At 43.2% G+C, this 22,246-nt stretch overlaps 2 protein-coding genes across 2 annotated transcripts in view; one reads left to right on the top strand and one right to left on the bottom strand.

The window, feature by feature from the left end:
- LOC115113227 (neuroendocrine convertase 2-like) overlaps positions 1-6,040 on the top strand; it is an 81,893-nt gene extending 75,853 nt beyond the window's left edge. The window contains exon 12 of the mRNA XM_029640627.2: positions 4,874-6,040. Within this exon, the coding sequence (XP_029496487.2) occupies positions 4,874-5,360 (487 nt within the window). The 3' untranslated portion in view covers positions 5,361-6,040. The remainder of the gene's footprint in view (positions 1-4,873) is intronic.
- Positions 6,041-6,916: 876 nt separating this feature from the next.
- LOC115113226 (filensin-like) lies at positions 6,917-17,857 on the bottom strand. Its single transcript, XM_029640625.2, is given in 9 exon segments — positions 6,917-7,738; positions 7,740-8,391; positions 8,696-8,787; positions 12,280-12,500; positions 13,993-14,106; positions 14,522-14,614; positions 16,257-16,352; positions 16,781-16,841; positions 17,252-17,857. Coding segments are annotated over 9 exon segments (1,959 nt in total). The 5' UTR covers positions 17,623-17,857; the 3' UTR covers positions 6,917-7,479.
- Positions 17,858-22,246: the final 4,389 nt, after the last annotated feature.

Raw genomic sequence — 22,246 nt, 5'->3', positions numbered from 1 at the left:
TTAGCTACAGTTGAAGTCAGAAGATTAAATACACCTAAGCAAAATACATTTAAACTCCGGGGAATTTTGGCCCATTCCTCCTGACAGAGCTGGTGTAACTGAGTCAGGTTTGTAGGCCTCCTTGCTCACAAACACTTTTTCAGTTCTGCCCACACATCTTCTATAGGATTGAAGTCAGGGCTTTGTGATGGCCACTCCAATACCTTGACTTTGTTTTAAGCCATTTTGCCACAACTTTTGAAGTATGCTTGGGGTCATTGTCCATTTGGAAGACCCATTTGCGACCAAGCTTTAACTTCCTGACTGATGTCTTGAGATGTTTCTTCAATATATCCACATAAGTTTCGTCCCTCATGATGCCATCTATTTTGTGAAGTGCACCAGTCCCTCCTGCAGCAAAGCACCCCCCACAACATGATGCTGCCACCCCCGTGCTTCATGGGTGGAATTGTGTTCTTCGGCTTGCAAGCATCCCCCTTTTTCCTCCAAACACAACGATGGTAATTATGGCCAAACAGTTCTATTTTTGTTTCATCAGACTAGAGGACATTTCTCCAAAAAGTACAATCTTGGTCCCCATGTGTAGTTGCAAACCATAGTCTGGCTTTTTTTATGGCGGTTTTGGAGCAGTGGCTTCTTCCTTGCTGAGCGGCCTTTCAGTTTATGTCGATATGGGACTTGTTTTACTGTGGATATAGATACTTTTGTACCTGTTTCCTCCAGCATCTTCACAAGGTCCTTTGCTGTTTTTCGCAGATTGATTTGCTCTTTTCACACCAAAATACATTCATCTCTTGGAGTCAGAAAGCGTTTCCTTCCTGAGCGGTATGATGGCTGCGTGGTCCCATGGTGTTTATACTTGCGTACTATTGTTTGTACAGATGAACCTGGTACCTTCGGGCGTTTGGAAATTGCAAGAATGGATCAGAGTTGTGGAGGTCTACAATTTATTTTCTGAGGTCTTGTCTGATTTCTATTGATTATCCCATGATGTGAGGCAAAGAGGCACTGAGTTTGAAGGTAGGCCTTGAAATACATACACAGGTACACCTCCAATTGACTCAAATTATATCAATTAGCCTATCAGAAGCTTCTAAAGCCATGACATCATTTTTCTGGAATTTTCCAAGCTGTTTAAAGGCACAGTCAACGTATTGTTTGTAAACTTCTGCCCCACTGGAATTGTGATACAGTAAATTATAAGTGAAATAATCTGTTTGTAAACAATTGTTGGAAAAATTACTTGTGTCATGCACAAAGTAGATGTCCTAACTTACTTGCCAAAACTATAGTTTGTTATCAAGAAATGTGTGGATTAGTTGAAAAATGTGTTTTGATATTTCCAACCTAAGCGTATGTTAACTTCGGACTTCAACTGTATGTCTGGTCCATTGCCTGACTGTGTGGTTACTCTGCAGTTCGACCCATAAAACATAATAAAAAAGTTTGTCTCGTCCAGGACTGGAGTCTACACAGATAGTCAATCAGAGCTACAGTACGCCTTTATGCAAATAAGTTATTTGCCACATGGGCCTGACATAATTCACTTTGAACTCGACTGTGTGTTTCCAGGCAGTAGCAACAGTATGACTTTAGATCATTAGTAAGCATCCTTCTGCAGCTTGCCTGCCAATGCATGCTTGTCCCAACCCATGTTTTGACAACTGAATGGGAACTTACCTACCTGCCTGCCCGCTCATTTTGCCAATGCCAAATAAAATTGATTGACAACTAGGGGTATGTTAATAAATTGCCTCCAGTGGGTGGTTTGTAAATTCAGAGCATTGTCAGATTGTCTGTTCATAAATTCGGAGCTTTTCGGTCTCCTTGGGTTCAGAGCATACACTGCGCTATTGATACAGGAACGCTCAGGCCAAGGAGTAGGATTGATCTGCACATTCCTCACAATGGCAGTTAAGCAAACAAGCTGACTGGCTAAAGTTGGCTAGCTGCTTCCAGACACAAATGAGTAGAGCTGGTTAGCTTGTTTACATTAGCCAGAGCCTTAGTGATTAACTGTGCTGCTGGCAACCATTGAATTACTTTTTTGCAGAAGTTTACTGGCACCGGTCATATTCAGCGGGTGTTGCGCATTCATAAATCCATAATTTATTTTGAGTGAATTTACGAATGCAAGAGATATGCTGAACTAGATAAAAGTCGTTCAAGTTCCTCATAGCTAGCTAGCAAAGTGATTTAAATTTCTCACTAGATAACCAAATGACACCTGAATCTCTATCTGTAGCCACCGAAAAACGATATGAGGGGAAAAAGTCTGGTGGCTCACCCACTCCTCCAATGACATGATATCCTTCCAGCAGCTCTCTAACTAACTAGCTAATGTTAAGCTCTATGTTTTTAGCTTGCTACAGTAAATAAATAGCTACATAAATAGATACACTAGCATATGACTGACTTGTGATCATTGCCCTTGCTAGTTTGATTGTATTGACATTCCCAGAGTTAGTTACATTCGTCTGTTTTTTCCAAAATATTGAGTAGTGGACACGGAAGTAGTGCATCCTGAATGGGTGGAGGCAGCAAAATAATGTACCAGGCCAACTGTGATTTACAACCTGATAGCAATATTTTTTGGACTACCAATAAATGTATTGGTGAATTAAGTATCTCTTCTGCTAACAATACCTTACTGTCCATCATGGAATTTTGAGTCAAACCGAGCCTATTTTTTAAACCTCTTATGAAGTTGGTTTTGTCGCATGAATTGGGAATTTGATACCCTAAATCAAATCAACCTACAAAGAATCCTAGAGAAGAACCAGGCTCTGAGGGGTGGCCAGTCCTCTTCTGACTGTGCCGGGTGGAGATTATAAGAGTACCTGGCCATTAAGGCCAGATTGTTCTTCAAGATGTTCAAACGTTCATAGATGACCAGCAGGGTCAAATAATAATCACAGTGGTTGTAGAGGGTGTACCATGTCAGTACCTCAGGTGTAAATGTCAGTTGGCTTTTCACAGCCGAGCATGCGGTAGAGAGAGAGAGCGAGAGAGAGAAAGCGAGAGAGAGAAAGCGAGAGAGAGCGAGAGAGAAAGAGAGAGTCGAAAACGGCAGGTTCGGGACAAGGTAGCACGTCCGGTGAACAGGTTAGGGTTCCATAGCCGGAGGCAGAACAGTTGAAACTGGAGGGGGACCATACTTAAATTCACACAGGACACCAGAAATAATAGGATAATTACACCAAATATAACAGACTGACCCTAGTCCCCCGGCCATAGACTATTGCAGTATAGATACTGGAGGCTGAGACAGGGGGGTGTCTCGGGGGACACTGTGGCCCCGTCTGACGATACCCATTGACACTTTGCCAAAGCACAGCCCCCACAACACTAGAGGGATATCAACAGACCACCAACTTACTACCCTGAGACAAGGCCGAGTATAGCCCATGAAGATCTCCTCCACTGCACGTAGACACCTGCTCGTCGAACATCTCATTCCAAAATCATGGGCATTAATATGGAGTTGGTCCCCCCTTTGCTGCTATAACAGCCTCTACTCTTCTGGGAAGGCTTTCCGTTAGATGTTGGAACATTTCTGTGGGGACTTACTTCCATTCAGCCACAAGAGCATTAGTGAGGTCGGGCACTGATGAGGGGCAATTAGGCCTGGCTCACAGTCAGCTTTCCAATTCATCGATGAGGTTGAGGTCAGGGCTCTGTGCAGGCCAGGCAAGTTCTTCCACACAATTCTCGCCAAACCATTTTTGTATGGACCTCGCTTTGTGCACTGGGCAATTGTCATACTGAAACGGGAAAGTACCTTCCCCAAACTGTTGCCACAATGTTGGAAGCACAGAATTGTCTTGAATGTCATTGCATGCTGTAGCGTTAATATTTCCCTCCACCAAACTTTAGAGTTGGCACTATGCTTTGGGGCAGGTAAAATTCTCCTGGAGTCTGCCAAACCCAGATTCGTCCATCAGACTGCCACATGGTAAAGTGTGATTCATCACACCAGAGAAAATAAAAATGTGAGAAATTATGCCACCCCACATCAAGAAACTGTTTCAAAGGAGAGACATGCATGAAATTAACACCGTGATCATCATATTCATCACGGCACTGTCGGAAAAGGTTTTTACAACGGAAATTATATTTATTTTGCAGGAAAAAGTTAATACAATTGCATATTTTATGATGATGAAATGCTTTATTTTTATTTATCAAGTGAATCTCATTCTCCAATAATGAATGCCAGCTAAGATAGGGGTAGGTAACATATTCTAGTCTAAGCCTAACCAAAAGCCCACTCTTCGGTTTCCTAGAATAATTTCATGGCAAACCAAGCATGGTTTCTATAGTTGTTGGGTTTCCGTGGGGGAGCAGGATTTGAGGCAGCACTAGTGCTCAGTCAGGGTCTGCTGGGTCCATGCTAAGTAGGTCAGGTAATAGAAGGAGCTATGAGTGCGGAGGTCTAGACAGACTGGGCTATGGTAAATACTCTGCACCCGCAGGCTGAATCTCAGATTTAATTAGATACAGGGGACACCTGTGGTCTCAAGGAGTTAACCAGAATACTGATTATGTTATTATTTCTCTCTCTCTCTGTCCTTCTGTTTCTTCCTCTCTCAAATCTCTCTACCTTAATACATTTTTGTATTCCCGTTTCTCTATATCTTTCTGTCATGTTTTCCTTTCTCCATCTACCTGTATTTTTGTCATTCTATGACCCTTCCTTTCCCACCTTTCATCTTTTGTCTCCCTTTCAAGTCTTCTCCATCCCTCTGTCCATCTCTCTCCCCCTGTTGTCCCTTTTTATTATCCTCCGTTTATCACCTTTTTTTCCTTTGTCTCACTTGACTCTTCTTTTGCCTTCACCTTCCTAATCCCCCCCTCCCATCTTTCCCTTCAGTAAGATCCAATCGGGTGGCAAGCTGATCCTGACCATCTCCACTGACTCCTGCCAGGGGAAGGACAACTTTGTCCGCTACCTGGAGCACGTTCAGGCTGTGGTCACAGTCAATGGTAGTCGCCGTGGCGACCTCAACATCAACATGACCTCCCCCATGGGCACCAAGTCCATCCTGCTGAGCTGCCGGCCCCGGGACGACGACGCCAAGGTGGGCTTTGACAAGTGGCCCTTTATGACCACACACACCTGGGGAGAGGACCCCCGCGGGAACTGGGTCCTGGAGGTGGGCTTCCAGGGAGACGAGCCACAGAGAGGGGCCCTGAAGGAGTGGACCCTCATGCTCCATGGAACACAAAGTGCCCCTTACATAGACCAGATAGTGCGCGACTACCAGTCCAAACTAGCCATGTCAAAAAAGGAGGAGCTGGAGGAAGAGCTGGACGAGGCAGTGGAGAGGAGTCTGAAAAGTCTGCTGAGTAAAAACTAGCTGACGTAGATAACTAAACACTGTCTGGTCAGGTCTGCATGCCGGGCCGGTCTCGCTCTCTACTTCTCTCCTATCTTTCTCTCACTTCTCCTCTCTTTCTTTCTCGCACTTTCCACTTCTCTCACTTTCTCTGCCCCTTCTCGGTTTATCTTGCCCTCTCTCACACTTTCTCTCCCGACTCCCTTTCTCTCCTCTCTCATTTTCTTTCTTTCGCCCTTTTCTCTGCTTTTAGTTTTTCTGTGTTTATATTAGCCATCTACTTCCAATGAATGTTTCTTGTAATCCGATGATGATGATAAAAGTGTAAACTTAAAATAATCTGTTCTATGGAGAAAACAAAAAGATCTTATCTGGCTTTCGGTCTGTTTTTTTTTTACACATGACAAAAATGTATATAAACATAATGCATCCCACTATATGGTGTTCTTGCTTTCCCCCACACCTCCACCTCTGGTGAACCAACTGTTGTACAGTTTGTGACTGTAAATTATTTTTAGTGTCATTCTACTTAAAGTTTAATATCTTGCAAACAGAGGAGTGATACTTCTGTCCATTTATATTCGTGCAAAGCAACTGTTTCTATATAAACAAGACAAGGATCGTGTGATTTATTTTGCAGCCTGTGGTCCTCAAAGCATATTGCAGAATAACCTTTGCGTATACTATAATAAATCTATTCAGCTGTTTGTTAAAGCACCTCAGTGATTTGCACCACTCTGCAATGCACAGGCAAGGTAGCAGAAATGTCTTGTCATTTGAATGAGGAAGAGAAAGATAGGAACTGGAAGATAGGTGGCTCTGTATTCCAATTTCACTTTCTAAGGTAAGTCATTTGGCCTTACAATGATCAATGCCAGACAATTGAAGCCTATGCTGTAATGGGAAGCACTTATCTGTTCACTCAAGAGCACAAAGCACAGTGACATTTACATCACACACTGGGTGTGAGATCAGGACCGGGAATACAGTATAAAACAGCATTGTCTTCTGCCACACTCTGTAGCTCTTACTTTTGTTATTCTGTCACACACACACACACACACACACACACACACACGTTTTCTGGCTCTCTCTCTTTCTCTCTCTCTCTTGTCTGTCCCTCTAAGGGAAAGTGGATTGTGCAGAGTTCAGAGGTCGCTGTCTGCTCCTCCAGTTCATCTCAATGAAAAATGGATGACTCTCCTTCAGTAACTGCACCTATCACTCCGTGCTGAGAGACACCCAATGTTTACTAAACACTGCACTAGCTCAGTCTAGTCTATACCTCTAGTATGCAAGTCAAACAGGGTGATCAGTTAAAAACTAGGCATCCATCACCTCTACCATCATTATAAAGTTAGTCAATAATGCTTTAACTGCATACGAAAAGTAAAAATCTGAAACATCCGCTCTTATTATTCAAAGAATATAATATGAATCATTTAATATCTCTTTGGCACATTTCAATGGATTGAAATGAGATGATATGAAGGATTGGGGCATTCATTTGTAATGGAACAAAGCTATGAGTGTGTCATAAGAGTGGTGCTAATGTCCAAACACAAAGACAGTAGAGCTTTGCGCTTTTAAAGCTTGATTCTTTTTTATTATTAAAGCAATTTTATACACAGAAAGTCTGTGTTGAGGGCAGTCGATGGCATCCAATTGAACAAATGAGCTCTTGGGTTTGGGGGCAGCTTTGGTTTGGAAGGGTGGCAAACATCCATGAGGGCAGTAGCATGTCATCAATTTATAAAAATGTTAGAGGTTTTTTCACACATCAAGCCATGTTTACTCTACTTTGGGGGTTGAGATGACAAGGGGGCTTGTAGTTTTGATGTTCGTACTTCTTGTTTTCAGACATTTAATGTGTAAGGTTACGGCGTAGGTAGAAAACAACAATAGCAGCATTATGGAACCAGCTAACACTTGCGGAACGCAAAGCCAGAAAGCGTGAGCGAATAGAGGAGCAGTATCAGGAAGAACTGTCTCTTTAAGGTTGGTTTCATATAGGGTGGGAACAATGTCTTTAGAATGTGTCTTTAGCAGAGTCACATAATGCCTCAGTGTTTGTTCTTACTGGCATAAGGTGAGGCAAAACCTGTGAGATATTTTGGCAAAGGTCGACCTTATCTCAGACTCAGTTCTTCTTTTTGCTGGTCTTCTCGATCATGGTCTCCACCACCATGGCTGTCTCCTCATAGCCCTTGGTCTTGCGGTCATTGGAGAACTTTTCCACTGACTCCACCATCTCCACCTTCTCGTAGCTCATGGAGTCAGGGGGCATGCTGCTAGCGCCACGGGGGGAGGGCATGGGAGGAGGGCCCCTGCGGTGACTGTCGTCTTTACCCCCCTTGGGTCCGGAGGGATTGCTGGGGCCTTTGGGGGCAGGGTTGGGCTGTGGGGGGAGTAGGGTTCTTCGGCCTAGGCTCGGGGTCTCCACCCCTTGATTTCCCCTTCACACCACCTTTTCCTCCCTTATCGTCTCCTTTCCCCCCCTCTCCGTCAGAGGGCTGGGTGGGGGTAAGGGGACCAGGGGGTGGCATGGGCTGAGGATGAGGGGGGTTGGGGGAGGGGGTGTAAGGCCCGAAGGGGTCATAAGGGGAGACCATGCCGTTGCGGATGGTGACGAAGACGTGTCCGGCGGAGGGGCTGGAGGTGTAGAAGTGAGGGTGGGGGTAGCTGCCATCGCCTGTCACCAGCACATAGCGCCCCTTGGTGTAAAAGTCAGCAATTGGCTCTGGCTTCTTGTACTTCCTCATTCGGTCCCTGACAATGTTACAAAGCGTGTCGAAGGCTTTGCTGATCTGAGCCCCGTCTGGCACATCCTGGGGCGTGTACAGGGACCTCTGCTCCTCCCTCTTCACCTCGCCTTCCTCCCCTGCCACCCCTCGCTCCTCGTCCTCCATGTGTTCAGCTCCACCGACTCTCTCCTCCTGGCCACTGTCCATCACATCTTTGGGGCTGATCTCCTTCTTCTTCAGGACCTTCTTGGCCAAGTGCTTCTGGCGAGGCTTGACACTGGTGATGTCCTGGATGGCTTGCGTGATGTCTGGAGACAACAAAACAATACACTCACATTCTAAATACATTATCCAAGGAGGATAGTACCCCTACGGGACCATGATCATCCTTATCTGCCATGAATAAACCCCAGGAGGATCCATTGTGCTTTCTGTTCTATGGTCTTTGTATCTGAGTGGGTAGGATACACATCACTGTGTGGCTGTATACATTAGGGTTCTAGCTAGTGTGGTTATAGCCAATGATGACGACGGGGTGTTATGTGTCTGCTCTGTATGTATGGAGACTATCCGTGTGAAGCAGCTGTGGAATGAGACATGGCATGCCCTCACCTCTGCCCCTGCTCGACACAGTGGGTGTGTGGGTGTAGCGGTAATTGGTGGTGAACAAGGTAATGGGAGTCCCAATTATCGCTGAATTCAACCTGTGGAAGAGAATGATGAAGAAATGTTAGTTACCACCACAGCAAGTGATAGTGTATTTTTATGTGTTAGTAATAAACATTATACAAATGTTTTGTTTTACCTTTTATTGAACCTTTTATTTAACTAGGCTAGTCAGTTAAGAACAAATTCTTCTTTACAATGATGGCCTACCCCGGCCAAACCCTAACCCGCACGCCGCTGGGCCAATTGCGCGCCACCCTATGGGACTCCCAATCGAACCAGGGTCTGTAGTGAATCCTCCAGCACTGAGATGCAGTGCCTTAGACCGCTGCGCTGCTCGGGAGCCCAAATTGAAAGCTGACTGCGATACAGGTCTGATTGCCCAACATCAGTGCCTGACCTCACTAATGCTCTTGTGGCTGAATGGAAGCAACTCCCCACAGCAATGTTCCAACATCTAGTGGAAAGCCTTCACAGAAGAGTTGAGGTTTGTTATAGGGGGAGCAACTCTATATTAATGCCCATGATTTTGGAATGAGATGTTTGACGAGCAGGTTTGGTCATGTACATCGGTGTATCTGTATTCCCAGTGGTGAAATCTATAGATTAGGGCCTAATGAATTTATTTCGATTGACCGATTTCCTTATATGATCTGTAACCCAGTAAAATCTTAGAAATTGTTGAATGTCACATTCTTATTTTTTGTTCAGTGTAATTTTAAAAAAGACAAATGAATTTATCTTAGAATACACATTACTTCTATTATTTGTATTATTATTATGGGGTGACAGGTAGCCTAGTGGTTAGAGCATTGGACTAGTAATCAGAAGGTAGTAAGTAACCAGAAGCTCGAATCCCCGAGCTAACAAGGTAAAAATCTGTTGTTCTGCCCCTGAACAAGGCAGTTAACCCACTGTTCCTCGGCTGTCATTGTAAATAAGAATTTGTTCTTAACTGACTTGCCTAGTTAAATAAAAAATGGAATAAAAAATGTATCCCAAAGGGTTGAAGTCAGGGCTATGTGCAGATCAGTCAAGTTCTTCCAAACCAATCTCGAAAAACCATTTCTGTATGAACTTCGCTTTGTGCACAGGGCATTGTCATGCTGAAACAGGAAAGGGCCTTCCCCAAACTGTTGCTACAAAGTTGGAAGCACAGAATCATCTAGAATGTCATTGTATGCTGTAGTGTTAAGATTTCCCTTCAATGGAAGTAAGGGCCCTGCCCCAAATCATTAAAAACAGCCCCAGACCATTATTCCTCTTCCACCAAACTTTACAGTTTGCACTATGCATTGGGGCAGGTAGCGTTCTCCTGGCATCCGCCAAACCCAGATTCATCAGTCGGACTGCCAGATGGTGAAGCATGATTCATCACTCCAGAGAATACGTTCCACTGCTTCAGAGTCCAATGGCAGCGAGCTTTACACAACTCCAGCCGACGCTTGGCATTGCGCATAGGGATCTTAGGCTTGTGTGCGGCTGCTCGGCCATACAAAGCCATTTCATGAGGCTCCTGACAAACGGTTATTTTGCTGACGTTGCTTCCAGAGCCAGATTCAAACTCAGTAATGAGTGTTGCAACCGAGGACAGGCGACTTTTACGCGCTACCCGCTTCAGCACTCGGTGGTCCCGTTCTGTGAGCTTGTGTGGCCTACCTTTTCGCGGCTGAGCCACTGTTGCTCCTAGATGTTTCCACTTCACAATAACAGCATGTACAGTTGACTGGTGCAGCTCTTGCAGGGCAGAAATTTGACGAACTGACTTGTTGGAAAGGTGGCATCTTATGACAGTGCCACGTTGAACATCTGTGCTCTTCAGTAAGGCCAATATACTGCCAATGTTTGTCTATGGAGATTGCATGGCGGTGTGCTCGATTTTCTACACCTGTCAGCAACGGGTGTGGCTGAAATAACTGAATCCATATACTTTTGCATATGTAGTGTATGCATCTGTTGGTCACAAGTACCTTAAAAAAAGGTAGGGGCGTTGATCATGCAATGCGACACATCTCCTTCGCATAGAGTTGATCAGGCTGTTAATTGAGGCCTGTGGAATGTTGTCGAACTCATCTTCAATCGCTGTGCGAACTTGCTAGATATTGGTGGGAACTGGAACATGCTGTCGTATACATCGATCCAGAGCATCCCAAACATACTCAATGGGTGACATGTCTGCTGAGTATGCAGGCCATGGAAGAAATGTGACATTTTCACCTTCCAGGAATTGTGTACAGATCCTTGCAACATGGGGCCATGCATTACCATGCTGAAACATGAGGTGATGATGGCGAATGAATGGCACGACAATGGGCCTCAGGATCTCATCATTGTAGCTCTGTGCATTCAAATTGCCATGGATAAAATACAATTGTGTTCGCTTATGAGTGCCAAAACCATAACCCCACCGCCAACATTAACATCAGCAAACCGCTCGCTCACACGACGTTATACACGCTGTCTGTCATCTGCCTGGTACAGTTGAAACCGGGATTCGTCCATGAAGAGCACACTTCTCCAGAGTGCCAGAGGACATCAAAGGTGAGCATTTGCTCACTGAAGTCAGTTACGACGCAAAACTGCAGTCAGGTCAAGACCCTGGTGAGGACTACAATGCAGATGTGCTTCCCTGATAACGTTTCTGACAGTTTGTGCAGAAATTATTTAGTTGTGTAAAACCACAGTTTCAGCTGTCTGGGTGGCTAGTCTCAGACGATCCCACAGGTGGAGAAACCGTATGTGAAGGTCCTGGGCTGGCGTTGTTACATGTGGTCTGTGGTTGTGAGCCCTGTTGGACGTACTGCCAAATTCTCTAAAACAAAGTTGGAGGTGGCTACTGGTAGAGAAATTAACATTTAATTATTTGGCAACCGCTCTGGTGGACAGTCCTGTAGTCAGCATGCCAAAACTTGACACATCTGTGGCATTGTTTTGTGTGACAAAAATGCACATTTTACAGTGGCCTTTTATTGTCCCCAGCACAAGATGCATCTGTGTAATTATCATGCTGTTTAATCAGCTTCTTGATATGCCACACCTGTCAGGTGGATGGATTAGTTTTGCAATGGAGAAATTAGAATTGACAGGGATGTAAACACATTTGTGCGCAAAATATGAGAGAAATACGCTTTCTGTGCATATGGAACATTTCTAGGATCTTTTATTTCAGCTCATGAAACATGGGACCAACACACAACATGTTGTGTTTATATTTTTGTGCAGTATACTTTTAGATTTTTGCATTGAGAGACTGAAAAGAAAACATGTTAATACAGTAAACAAAAGAAAGATTTGGCAATATTAAAGGGAATTAAATAGTACATAAAAAATAAATAACACTGAAGAGATATTCAACCATTATCAAACAAATCTGAGGTCGAAAACACACAAATATAATATCTCAAATTCCCGCCATGTGTCTGATACAGTATAGTCTACTACTGGTTTTCCAAGAGCCAACACGTTGAAGTGCTGCCTATATCCAGTAGCAGCAGGACACTGGTCACTGTGTGTTGTGGTTAGAAAATTACCTGTTGTCCTCGTTCTCGATGATCCTTTTGTACCTCTCCAGCTCATTCTCCAGTGAGGTCTGGTACATGGCCAGGTGGCGGCACTCATTTGTGTATTTGTCCAGGGATCCCTCGGCTTCCTCGATGTCCTTCCTCAGAGACTCAATCTGCTCGTTGTACAGCTGGATCTCATCGTCATAGCCCTCCTGGGTGCTCATGATGGAACTCTCCAACACTGACGTCTGACACAGACAGGCAGACGGATGGACGGAGAGATACTGTAAACTGCTTCTTTAAAGAAAACTGAATGCATTTCATATTTCCATTAAGAGTTAAGCTATTGACAACCAAACTTAAAGGGATAGTTCACCCAAATTACAAAATGTCATATTGGTTTCCTTACCCTCTAAAGCATCTATGTTCAAGGTATGACAGCACTCCATGCATTGGTTAAGTTTCTCTGGCACTGTTTCCAAATGCTAACGTTTTAGCATTTGTGGCACAAATCCCATTCAAGTAATGTCCAGATCATCCGAAAGTCTCTACAATTGATTGTGAAGGTCACCAAAGTCCATTAAATATCATTAGTTTGATTAATAGCATTTGGTAACAGTGCCACCCACTGCCAGGGAAACTAAACCAAAGCATGGATTGATGTCATACCTTGTATATCAGAGTTGGGTGAACAAACATTTCTTGCCTAATTCAGATTATATATTTGTGTGGTCCTTTGTAGCTCAGTTGGGATAGTATGGACTTGTATTGCCAAGGTAGTGTGTTCGATTCCTGGGACCACCCATACGTAAAATTGTCTGCTAAATGGCATTTATTTATGCAATCTTTGTCATTCTTGGATCTGAATATGACTGAACTTCAGTTGATGGATTACTGTGGTCCCTGAGCTACCTCATGTGCCAGGTGTCTGGCTATACAAAGACTGAATAAATCAGAACTTTTGTCAAGAGAAACTCATGACTACTGTACTCTTTGAGGATGTTGTGGTGACAGCTGTAGTACTGCAAAGGTGTTCAACCCACATATTGAATATTTCATGGCAACCTGTCTCGGATTGAAAATGGAATTGAGTCTTTAGAGGAATATATGGAGAAAAACATTAGGTAAAATATTCAGATTTCTTGCAACAATTATATTCAAATATTTTAAAATAAAACGTATTTCAGTTATAGAACACCATTTGAAAACCTTTTTTTCTAGGGAACACAGACAGCTTTGAGGTACAAGCTACAGAAAATGAACAAAGTGAAAAGCATAATTTGAGAGTAAAGCTGAGGTAGAAAAAATATGTAGGGACAAAATGAAACTCATTTGAAGGGATGTTCATCTAAAATATTATTCAATTGATTCACAACTTTCGAGAAAATAAACATGGACTTTGATGTTTGTCTTGTTTTTTTACTAATGTTAGTTTTCTAAGAAATACACCTGTATTTTCCTACTTCTCTGTATCTTTTATCGCCTTTACTCACTAATCTGAAGGTGATGACTGGCACCTACTGGCAACCCCTTTGCAACTACAACCAATTTACAGTATGTACTGTACTCCATGGGTACATCTCAACTTTCTACCTCAAGTAAAGCGGCTACCTCATCTCCCTTCCTCACTAATATGCATAGGGGGGTAGGGCTTAGGGGTTGATTTGGAGTGGGACAATTTCAAACAATTGAGCGTGAGATGCTTCCTAAATTGTCATAGTGACAGAGACAGGGACCTACCTCGTACTGCAGATGCTGCTTCTGTGCTTGGAGCTGACAGAGGGCGCTCTTATACTCCTCCAGCTGACTCTGCAGGGCTGGAACTCTCCTCTGGGCCAGCTGCTTCTCCTGCTCCTTCACACAGAGGGAGGACATACCAGTTATAATACACACTGATCACACAGAGGCAAGACAGGCCTGTTATATTATATTTACTTGCAACTTCAAAGATAGACAAGCAAACAGCTTACAGACTAACTGACTGCATCAGCATACTTTCTGCTGAGACACAACGTGAGCTGGGATTACCTGTCATAACACACAGAAGCTTATTATAAAAGGCAGTCACACTTCACAGAAAGCTCAGTACACCTCAACACATTCGAAAGCATCACAACACATTTTCCAGTCACGGACACACGGTTATCCACAAAGTTCTGCACATGTAGCTGATTTCAAGGCCCTATTGTTATCTGGTCTGACACCTCTGGTCTGACTCAGCTGGTTCCCCTGGAAACAGACAAATGCATGTGACAGGGGGAGACCTTACCTCAGAGGTGCCCACAGCCATATTTGGCACCAGGTGTATCGTCTGGTTGATCTGGTGCAGGATATTCACGTAGGTCTGGATCTCTGACAGGTTCTACGGGGGAAGGAGACATTTCCCAAGAAATGATTAGACCTTGGACTCCACATACACAGCGCACACAACTCTGAGGAAGATAAAGAGAAATGTCATATAGGGTGGGTGTATTTAACAAGGTTGCAATATTAGAGTATAGTACACAATATCTTTGTACTCTAATCACCCACCCTATTATTTTACCAGTGACAGAATTGGTCAAATTAAGATCCTACATTTGTAAGTTGTAATACGGGATGCTATGCACACTGTATCTGTATCATTTGCAATAAATCTGATGTAAACGTATAAATGTACAGTATAAAGGCAGAATGAGTTTGTAATAGATTGCACGTGATTTGTACAGTGCATTCGGAAATTATTCAGACCCCTTGACTTTTTTCTACATTTTATTACGTTACAGCATTATTCTAAATGAATTCAATTTCATCCTGTTTCCATTGATCATCTTTGAGATGTTCCTGCAACTTGATTGGAGTCCAGCTGTGGTCAATTCAATTGATTGGGCATGATTTGGAAAGGCACACACCTGTCTATATAAGGTCCTACAGTTCACAGTGCATGTCAGGGCCAAAACAGCCATGAGACCGAAGGAATTGTCCGTAGAACTCCGAGAGGATTGTGTCGAGGCACATATCTGGGGAAGGGTACCAAAACAGTTCTGCAGCATTGAAGGTCCCCAAGAACACAGTGGCCTCCATTATCATTCTTAAATGGAAGAAGTTTGGAACCACCAAGTCTCTTCCTAGAGCTGACCACCTGGCCAAACTGAACAATCGGGGGAGAAGGACCTTGATCAGAGAGATGACCAAGAACCTGATGTTCACTCTGACAGGGCTCCAGCGTTCTTCTGTGGAGATGGGAGAACCTTCCAGAATGACAACAATCTCTGCAGCACTCCACCAATCAGGCCTTTATGGTAGAGTGGCCAGAAGAAAGCCACTTCTCCGTAAAAAGCAAATGACAGCCGGCTTGTAGTTTGCCAAAAGGCACCTAAAGATTCTCAGACCATGAGAAACAATATTCTCTGGTCTGATGAAACCACGAATAAACTCTTTGGCCTGAATGCCAAGCGTCACATCTGGAGTGAAGGTTCCCCTTTCAACAGGACAACAATCCTAAGCAGACAGCCAAAGACCACCCAGGAGTGGCTTCGGGACAAGTCTTTAAATGTCCTTGAGTGGCCAAGCCAGAGCCCAAACTTGAACTCGATCGAACATCACTGGAGAGACCTGAAAAAAGCTGTGCAGCGACGCTCCCCATCTAACCTGATAGCGCTTGAGAGGATCTGCAGAGAAGAATGGGAGAAACTCCCCAAATACAGGTGTGTTAAGCTTGTAGCGTCATACCCAAGAAGACTCAAGCCTGTAATCGCTGCCAAAGGTGCTTCAACAAAGTACTGCGTAAAGGTTCTGAATACTTATGTAAATGTGATTTAGCATTGTCATATTTTTTATATATTTCCAAACATTTCCAAAAAATGGTTTTTGCTTTGTCATTATGGGGTATTGTGTGCAGATTGATTAGTTAAAAAAAAAAGTTTTATATCAATTTTAGAATAAGGCTGTAACATAACAAAATGTGGAAAAAGTCAAGTGGTCTGAATACTTTCCGAATGCACTGTATGCTGTACACCTCTTACCTTTCTGTGTCTGTCTTTGGTGGAGTTGATGTCATCCTGAAGGAACTGAGTCTGGATCTGAAACTCCAGGTTCCTGAGCAGGTTATGGTCAGCCTCCTAGGAAAGGAGAATAAAGGGGAAAAGGATGAGTGGCGAGGAGAGAAGAAGAGAAAAAAACGAGAGAAGGGAAGAGAAGAAGAAAAGGAGAGAAGAAAGAGAAGTCAATAGGTCCATATATCGACTCCAATTCTCATAAAGCCTCAAACAGTATGACAATGCTTATATTGTTGAACTGAACACCACACAAAGCCTTTTTCTTCACTAGTACATTCCTCCATTAAATCCAAAGCCTCTAAGATCAATAGAAGCTATTTCACCACACTGTATTATCCTGATCTCATAAGCTTTGTCTCTCAGACCACAAAGTCCTACCAGGGTTGCAGTTACACAATTTAATTATGAATCTGACACCTTGGACAAAGCTTGTAGATTATTAACTAGACAGATTATATAATACATACTTTTTTTGTGCCAAACAGACATACCCTGTTGAGTTGTTCCAATGTACCCCGCAGCTGTTCTTGATACTCACACTCATTTCTGTATCTATGGAGGACAAAACATAAATCACAAAACATAAATTCAGGAATTCCACAATGATGTGTGACCTACCTTTTATTGATCTGTAATTTGAACACGTTTGTGTGTTGAGCACATTGATTTTCATATATAGGGCTTTTCTGACTTTACAATGTCTGTGTTGATTAACTAGTCATTGCCCTTAATCAACCTGGCTCTCCTTGAGAGCACTTGCAATGGCTGTTGCTTCCCTTTTTTCAGAACACAACCACCTGTGCAGCATTCATCTAAATCCTGTCTGTGTATGAACAGAGAGTGGTCCATACACACTTTCCTTCTCTCTGATCCACACATCAGTTTAAAAAAAAACACACAGCCCTACTGACGCACACACAAACACACGCACTAATACTTTCAAAAGCAAGCACATCACTTACTTGTTGGTGAACTCGTCCAGCATGCGGCATGCGTCCTTTAGCTGGCGCTCAAGTTTGGCACGGTCGGCAGAGAGCTCGCAGATGCGCCTCCGGTTCAGGCCAATCTGTTCAGTAAAGGCCTCCTCAAGCCCACTGGCCTCTTCCATCCGCTGCAGCGTCTCTAGCTGCTTGCGGAACACGGAATTGCGCTGCTCCAGCACGCGTGCCCGATTAATATAGCGGGCGAAGCGGCTGTTGAGCTCCTGCAGGCTCTCCCAGCCCTGGATAGCTGAGGTGCCTGCCGATGCATCAGGGCCGTAGGGCTCTTCGAAGACATCAGAACGCTCATACTTCTCCTTGCGCACCTCGCGCCGGTAACTGGTCTTGTACATGGTGGTTGTTCTCGCTCTCCCTCTGCCTCGGTTGATGTTATCCCCGGAGTGCGTTCTTCCCTGCCGCACCTTTAGTGTGTGAAAACTCAGGTGCTCACCCTCGGCTGTCTCATTCTAGACTAAAGGCTGCCTGGCCCTGGGCGCCTGCGAAATAGACCCCCACAAATCTCACGCTGGCCTGTTCCCACGCAAGCCTCACGCGTGGGACCTTCCAGAGTTTGTTAGCCTTTGTGGCTGACATTACAAACGCTCTGCCAATGATGACCAAGCAAAAAAATAAAAACAAACAAAAGGCAGGCGAGGGAGAATACTGCTGTGTCAAATATACCATTATAAGGAGACCCTTTGTTTCCAATCAACCGTTTTTCTAGGTCTTTGTTTGGGGGAATTTTCGAACATGGCCTTGATTTACCACATGACAAAGTGGAAATAGCATGCTGTGCAGTTTGTTACAGGCCATATACAGTTACTAATGTGCCAAATGTAGGCTAGTAAACTCCATAGAATAGTGTGTTCTCCTTATTGTAGCCTACATAGGAAAGACCATGGATGGTTGAAACAGGATATAGTTTCAGTGATGGCTGGCCCATTAGGTCACAATTGGTCAACAACAAAAAAGTGTAAAACTTATGTAAATATACAGTACCAGTCAAAACTTTAGACACACCTACTCATTCAAGGGTTTTTCTTTATTTTGCCTATTTTCTACATTTTAAAATTATAGTAAAGACATCAAAACTATGAAATAACACACATGGAATCATGTAGTAACCAAAAAAGTGTTAAACAAATCAACATATATTTTGATTCTTCAAAGTAGCCTCCCTTTGCCTTAATGACAGTGTTGCACACTCTTGGCATTCTCTCAACCAGCTTCACCTGTAATGATTTTCCAACAGTATTGAAGGAGTTCTCACATAGTCTGAGCACTTTTTGGCTGCTTTTCTTTCACTCTGCAGTCCAACTCATCCCAAACCATGTCAATTGGGTTGAGGTTGGGTGATTGTGGAGGCCAAGTCATCTGATGCAGCACTCCATCACTCTCTTTTTTGGTCAAATAGCCCTTACACAGCCTGGAGGTGTGTTGGGTCATTGTCCTGTTGAAAAACAAATGATAGTCCCACTACGCGCAAACCAGATGGGATGGCATATCGCTGCAGAATGCTGTGGTAGCCATGATGGCAAAGTGTGCCTAAATCACTGACAGTGTCACCAGAAAAGCACCATCACACCTCCTCCGCCATGCTTCATGGTGGGAACCACACATGCCGAGATCATCCATTCACCAACTCTGAGTCTCAACAAAGACACAGCGGTTGAAAACTCATTAGACCAAAGGACAGATTTCCCCGGACTAATGTCCATTAATTGTGTTTCTTGGCCCAAGCAAGTCTCTTCTTGTTATTGGTGTCCTTTAGTAATAGTTTCTTTGCACTAATTTGACCATGAAGGCCTGATTCACGCAGTCTCCTCTAAACAGTTGATGTTGAGATGTGTCTGTTACTTGAACTCTGTGAAGCATTTATTTGGGCTGCAATCTGAGGTGTAGTTAACTCTAATGAACTTCTTCCTCACAGCAGAGGTAACTCTGGGTCTTCCTTTCCTGTCGCGGTCCTCATGAGAGCCAGTTTCATCATTGCGCTTGATGTTTTTTTCAACTGCACTTGAAGAAATTTTCAAAGTTCTTGAAATTTGACTGACCTTCATGTCTTAAAGTAATAATGGACTGGTGTTTCTCTGCTTATTTGAGCTGTCCTTGCCATAATATGGACTTGGTCTTTTACTAAATAGGGCTATCTTCCGTATACCACCTCTACCTTGTCACAACACAACTGATTGGCTCAAAGGCAAGGAAAGGAAGGAAATACATTTCACGATTTAACATTTAACAAGTCACACCTGTTAATTGAAACACATTCCAGGTGACTACCTCATTGTCATATATACTCCCTCTCCGGCGCTCGAGCTCACCAGGCTGCTCATTATTACGCACAGCTGTCACCATCGTTACGCGCACCAGCGCCTCAGACTCACCTGGACTCCATCACCTGCCTGATTACCTTCCCTATATACTGTATGTCACTCCCTTTGGTTCTTTCCCTAGATGTTATTGTTTTTGTTTCAGTGTTTCATGTCTGTACGCTACTCACGTTTCTCGTTTTGTTCCTTTTGTTAGTTATTATTAAAGTCACTCCCAGTACTTTCATCCCGACTCCCAGTGTACACGTTACACTCATAAAGCTGGATGCGCGAATGCCAGGAGTGTGCAAAGCTGTAATCAAGGCAAAGGGTGACTAGTTTGTAGAAACTCATGTGAAATATATTTTGATTTGTTAAAAAAAATGGTTACTACATGGTTCCATGTGTTATTTCATAGTTGATGTCTTCACTATTATTCTACAATGTATAAAATAGTAAAAATAAAGAAAAACCCTTGAATGAATAGGTGTGTCCTAACTTTTGACTGGTACTTTGTATATACAGTTGAAATCGGAATTTTACATATACCTTAGCCGAATAACTTTAAACTCAGTTTCTCACAATTCCTGACATTTAATCCTAGTAAAAATTACCTGTTTTAGGTCAGTTAGGATCACCACTTTATTTTAAGAATGTGAAATGTCAGAATAATAGTAGAGAGAATTATTTATTTCAGCTTTTATTTCTTCCATCAAATACCCAGTGGGTCAGATGTTTGCATACACTCAATAAGTATTTTGTACCTTTGCCTTTAAATTGATTAACTTGGGTCAAACATTTTGGGTAGCCTTCCACAAGCTTCCCACAATTAGCTGGGTGAATTTTAGCCCATTCCTCCTGACAGAGCTGGTGTAACTGAGTCAGGTTTGTAGGCCTCCTTGCTCACACACGCTTTTTCAGTTCTGCCCACACATTTTCTATGGGATTGAGGGCAGGGCTTTGTGATGGCCACTCCAATACCTTGACTTGTTGTCCTTAAACCCTCGTTGGGAAAGGTGGGACGCTAGCGCCCCATTCCGACAACATCCGGTGAAATTACAGTGCGCAAAATTCAAAATACAAAAATCGTAATATTAAACATTCATGAAAATACAATTGTCATACATAATTTAAAAGCTTAACTTCTTGTTAATCCAGCCGCTTCGTCAGATTTCAAAAAAAGGTTTTAAGGCAAAAGCATACAATGCGATAATCTGAGGACAGCACCCAGCATACAAAAGCATTAAAAAAAATCCAAACCAGCAGAGGCATCACAAGTCAGAAATAGCAATGAAATAAATCACTTACCTTTGAAGATCTTCCTCTGTTTGCAATCACAAGGGTCCCAGCTACACAACAAATGGTTGTTTTCTTTGAAAAAGTCCTTCTTATATCCCCAAAATGTCAGTTTGGTTGGCGCGCCTGATTCAGTAATCCACCTGTTCCACTCGTTCAAAGTGCATACAATGGAATCCCAAAAGTTACCAAACAAGTCCAAAAACATTTATAACAGTCCCTAGGTACCCTAATATGTAAATAAACGATACAATTTAAGAGGGAGAATAGTGTGTTCAATACCGGAGATAAATAACGAAATGCGCGTCCTCATCTACGCGCCACAAGACAACAGACAAAATTAGAGCCGCCTTGACAAACTATAAATTCTAGCTCATCTTTCAAAAAACAAGTCTGAAACCCATTCTAAAGACGGTTGACATCTAGTGGAAGCCATAGGAACTGCAATCTGGGAGGATTTCCTTTGAATTTCCCATAAATAATTATTTTCAATGGGTGTTGACCTAAAAAAAAAAAATCCAGGTGAATTTTCCTCGGTTTTTCACCTGCAATATCAGTTCTGTTACACTCACAGACATTATTTAAACAGTTCTTGAAACCTCGGAGAGTTTTCTATCCAATACTACCAATATGCATATCCTAGCGTCTGGGCCTGAGTAACAGGCAGTTTACTTTGGGCATGTCAGTCATCCGAACGTCCAAATACTTCCCCCTCGCCCTAAGAAGTTTTAAGACATTTTGCCACAACTTTGGAAGTATGCTTGGGACCATTGTCCATTTGGAAGACCCATTTGTGACTAAGATTTAACTTCCTGACTGATGTCTTGATGTTGCTTCAATATATCCACATAATTTTCCTATCTCATGATGCCATTTATTTTGTGAAGTGCACCAGTCCCTCCTGCACCAAAGCACCCCCACAACATGATGCTGCCACCCCTGTGCTTCATGGTTGGGATGGTGTTCTTCGGCTTGCAAGCATCCCCCTTTTCCCTCCAAACATAACAATGGTCATTATGGCCAAACAGTTCTATTTTTGTTTCATCAAATCAGGGGATATTTCTCCAAAACGTATGATCTTTCTCCCCATATGGAGTTGTAAACCGTAGTAGTCTGGCTTTTTTTGGAGCAGTGGCTTCTTCCTTGCTGAGCGGCCTTTCAGGTTATGTGCATATAAGACTTGTTTTACTGTGGATATAGATACTTTTGTTGCTGTTTCCTCCAACATCTTCACAAGGTCCTTTGCTGTTGTTCTGGGATTGATTTGCACCAAAGTACGTTCATCTCTAGGAGCAGAATGCGTCTCCTTCCTGAGCGGTATGATGGCTGCATGGTCCCATGGTGTTTATACTTGCATACTATTGTTTGT

Source organism: Oncorhynchus nerka, linkage group LG28 (genome assembly GCF_034236695.1).
Source record: "Oncorhynchus nerka isolate Pitt River linkage group LG28, Oner_Uvic_2.0, whole genome shotgun sequence".
Classification (NCBI taxonomy): domain Eukaryota; kingdom Metazoa; phylum Chordata; class Actinopteri; order Salmoniformes; family Salmonidae; genus Oncorhynchus; species Oncorhynchus nerka.
Note: the sequence above shows the minus strand (reverse complement) of the source record. Positions and strands in the feature narration are given on the sequence as shown.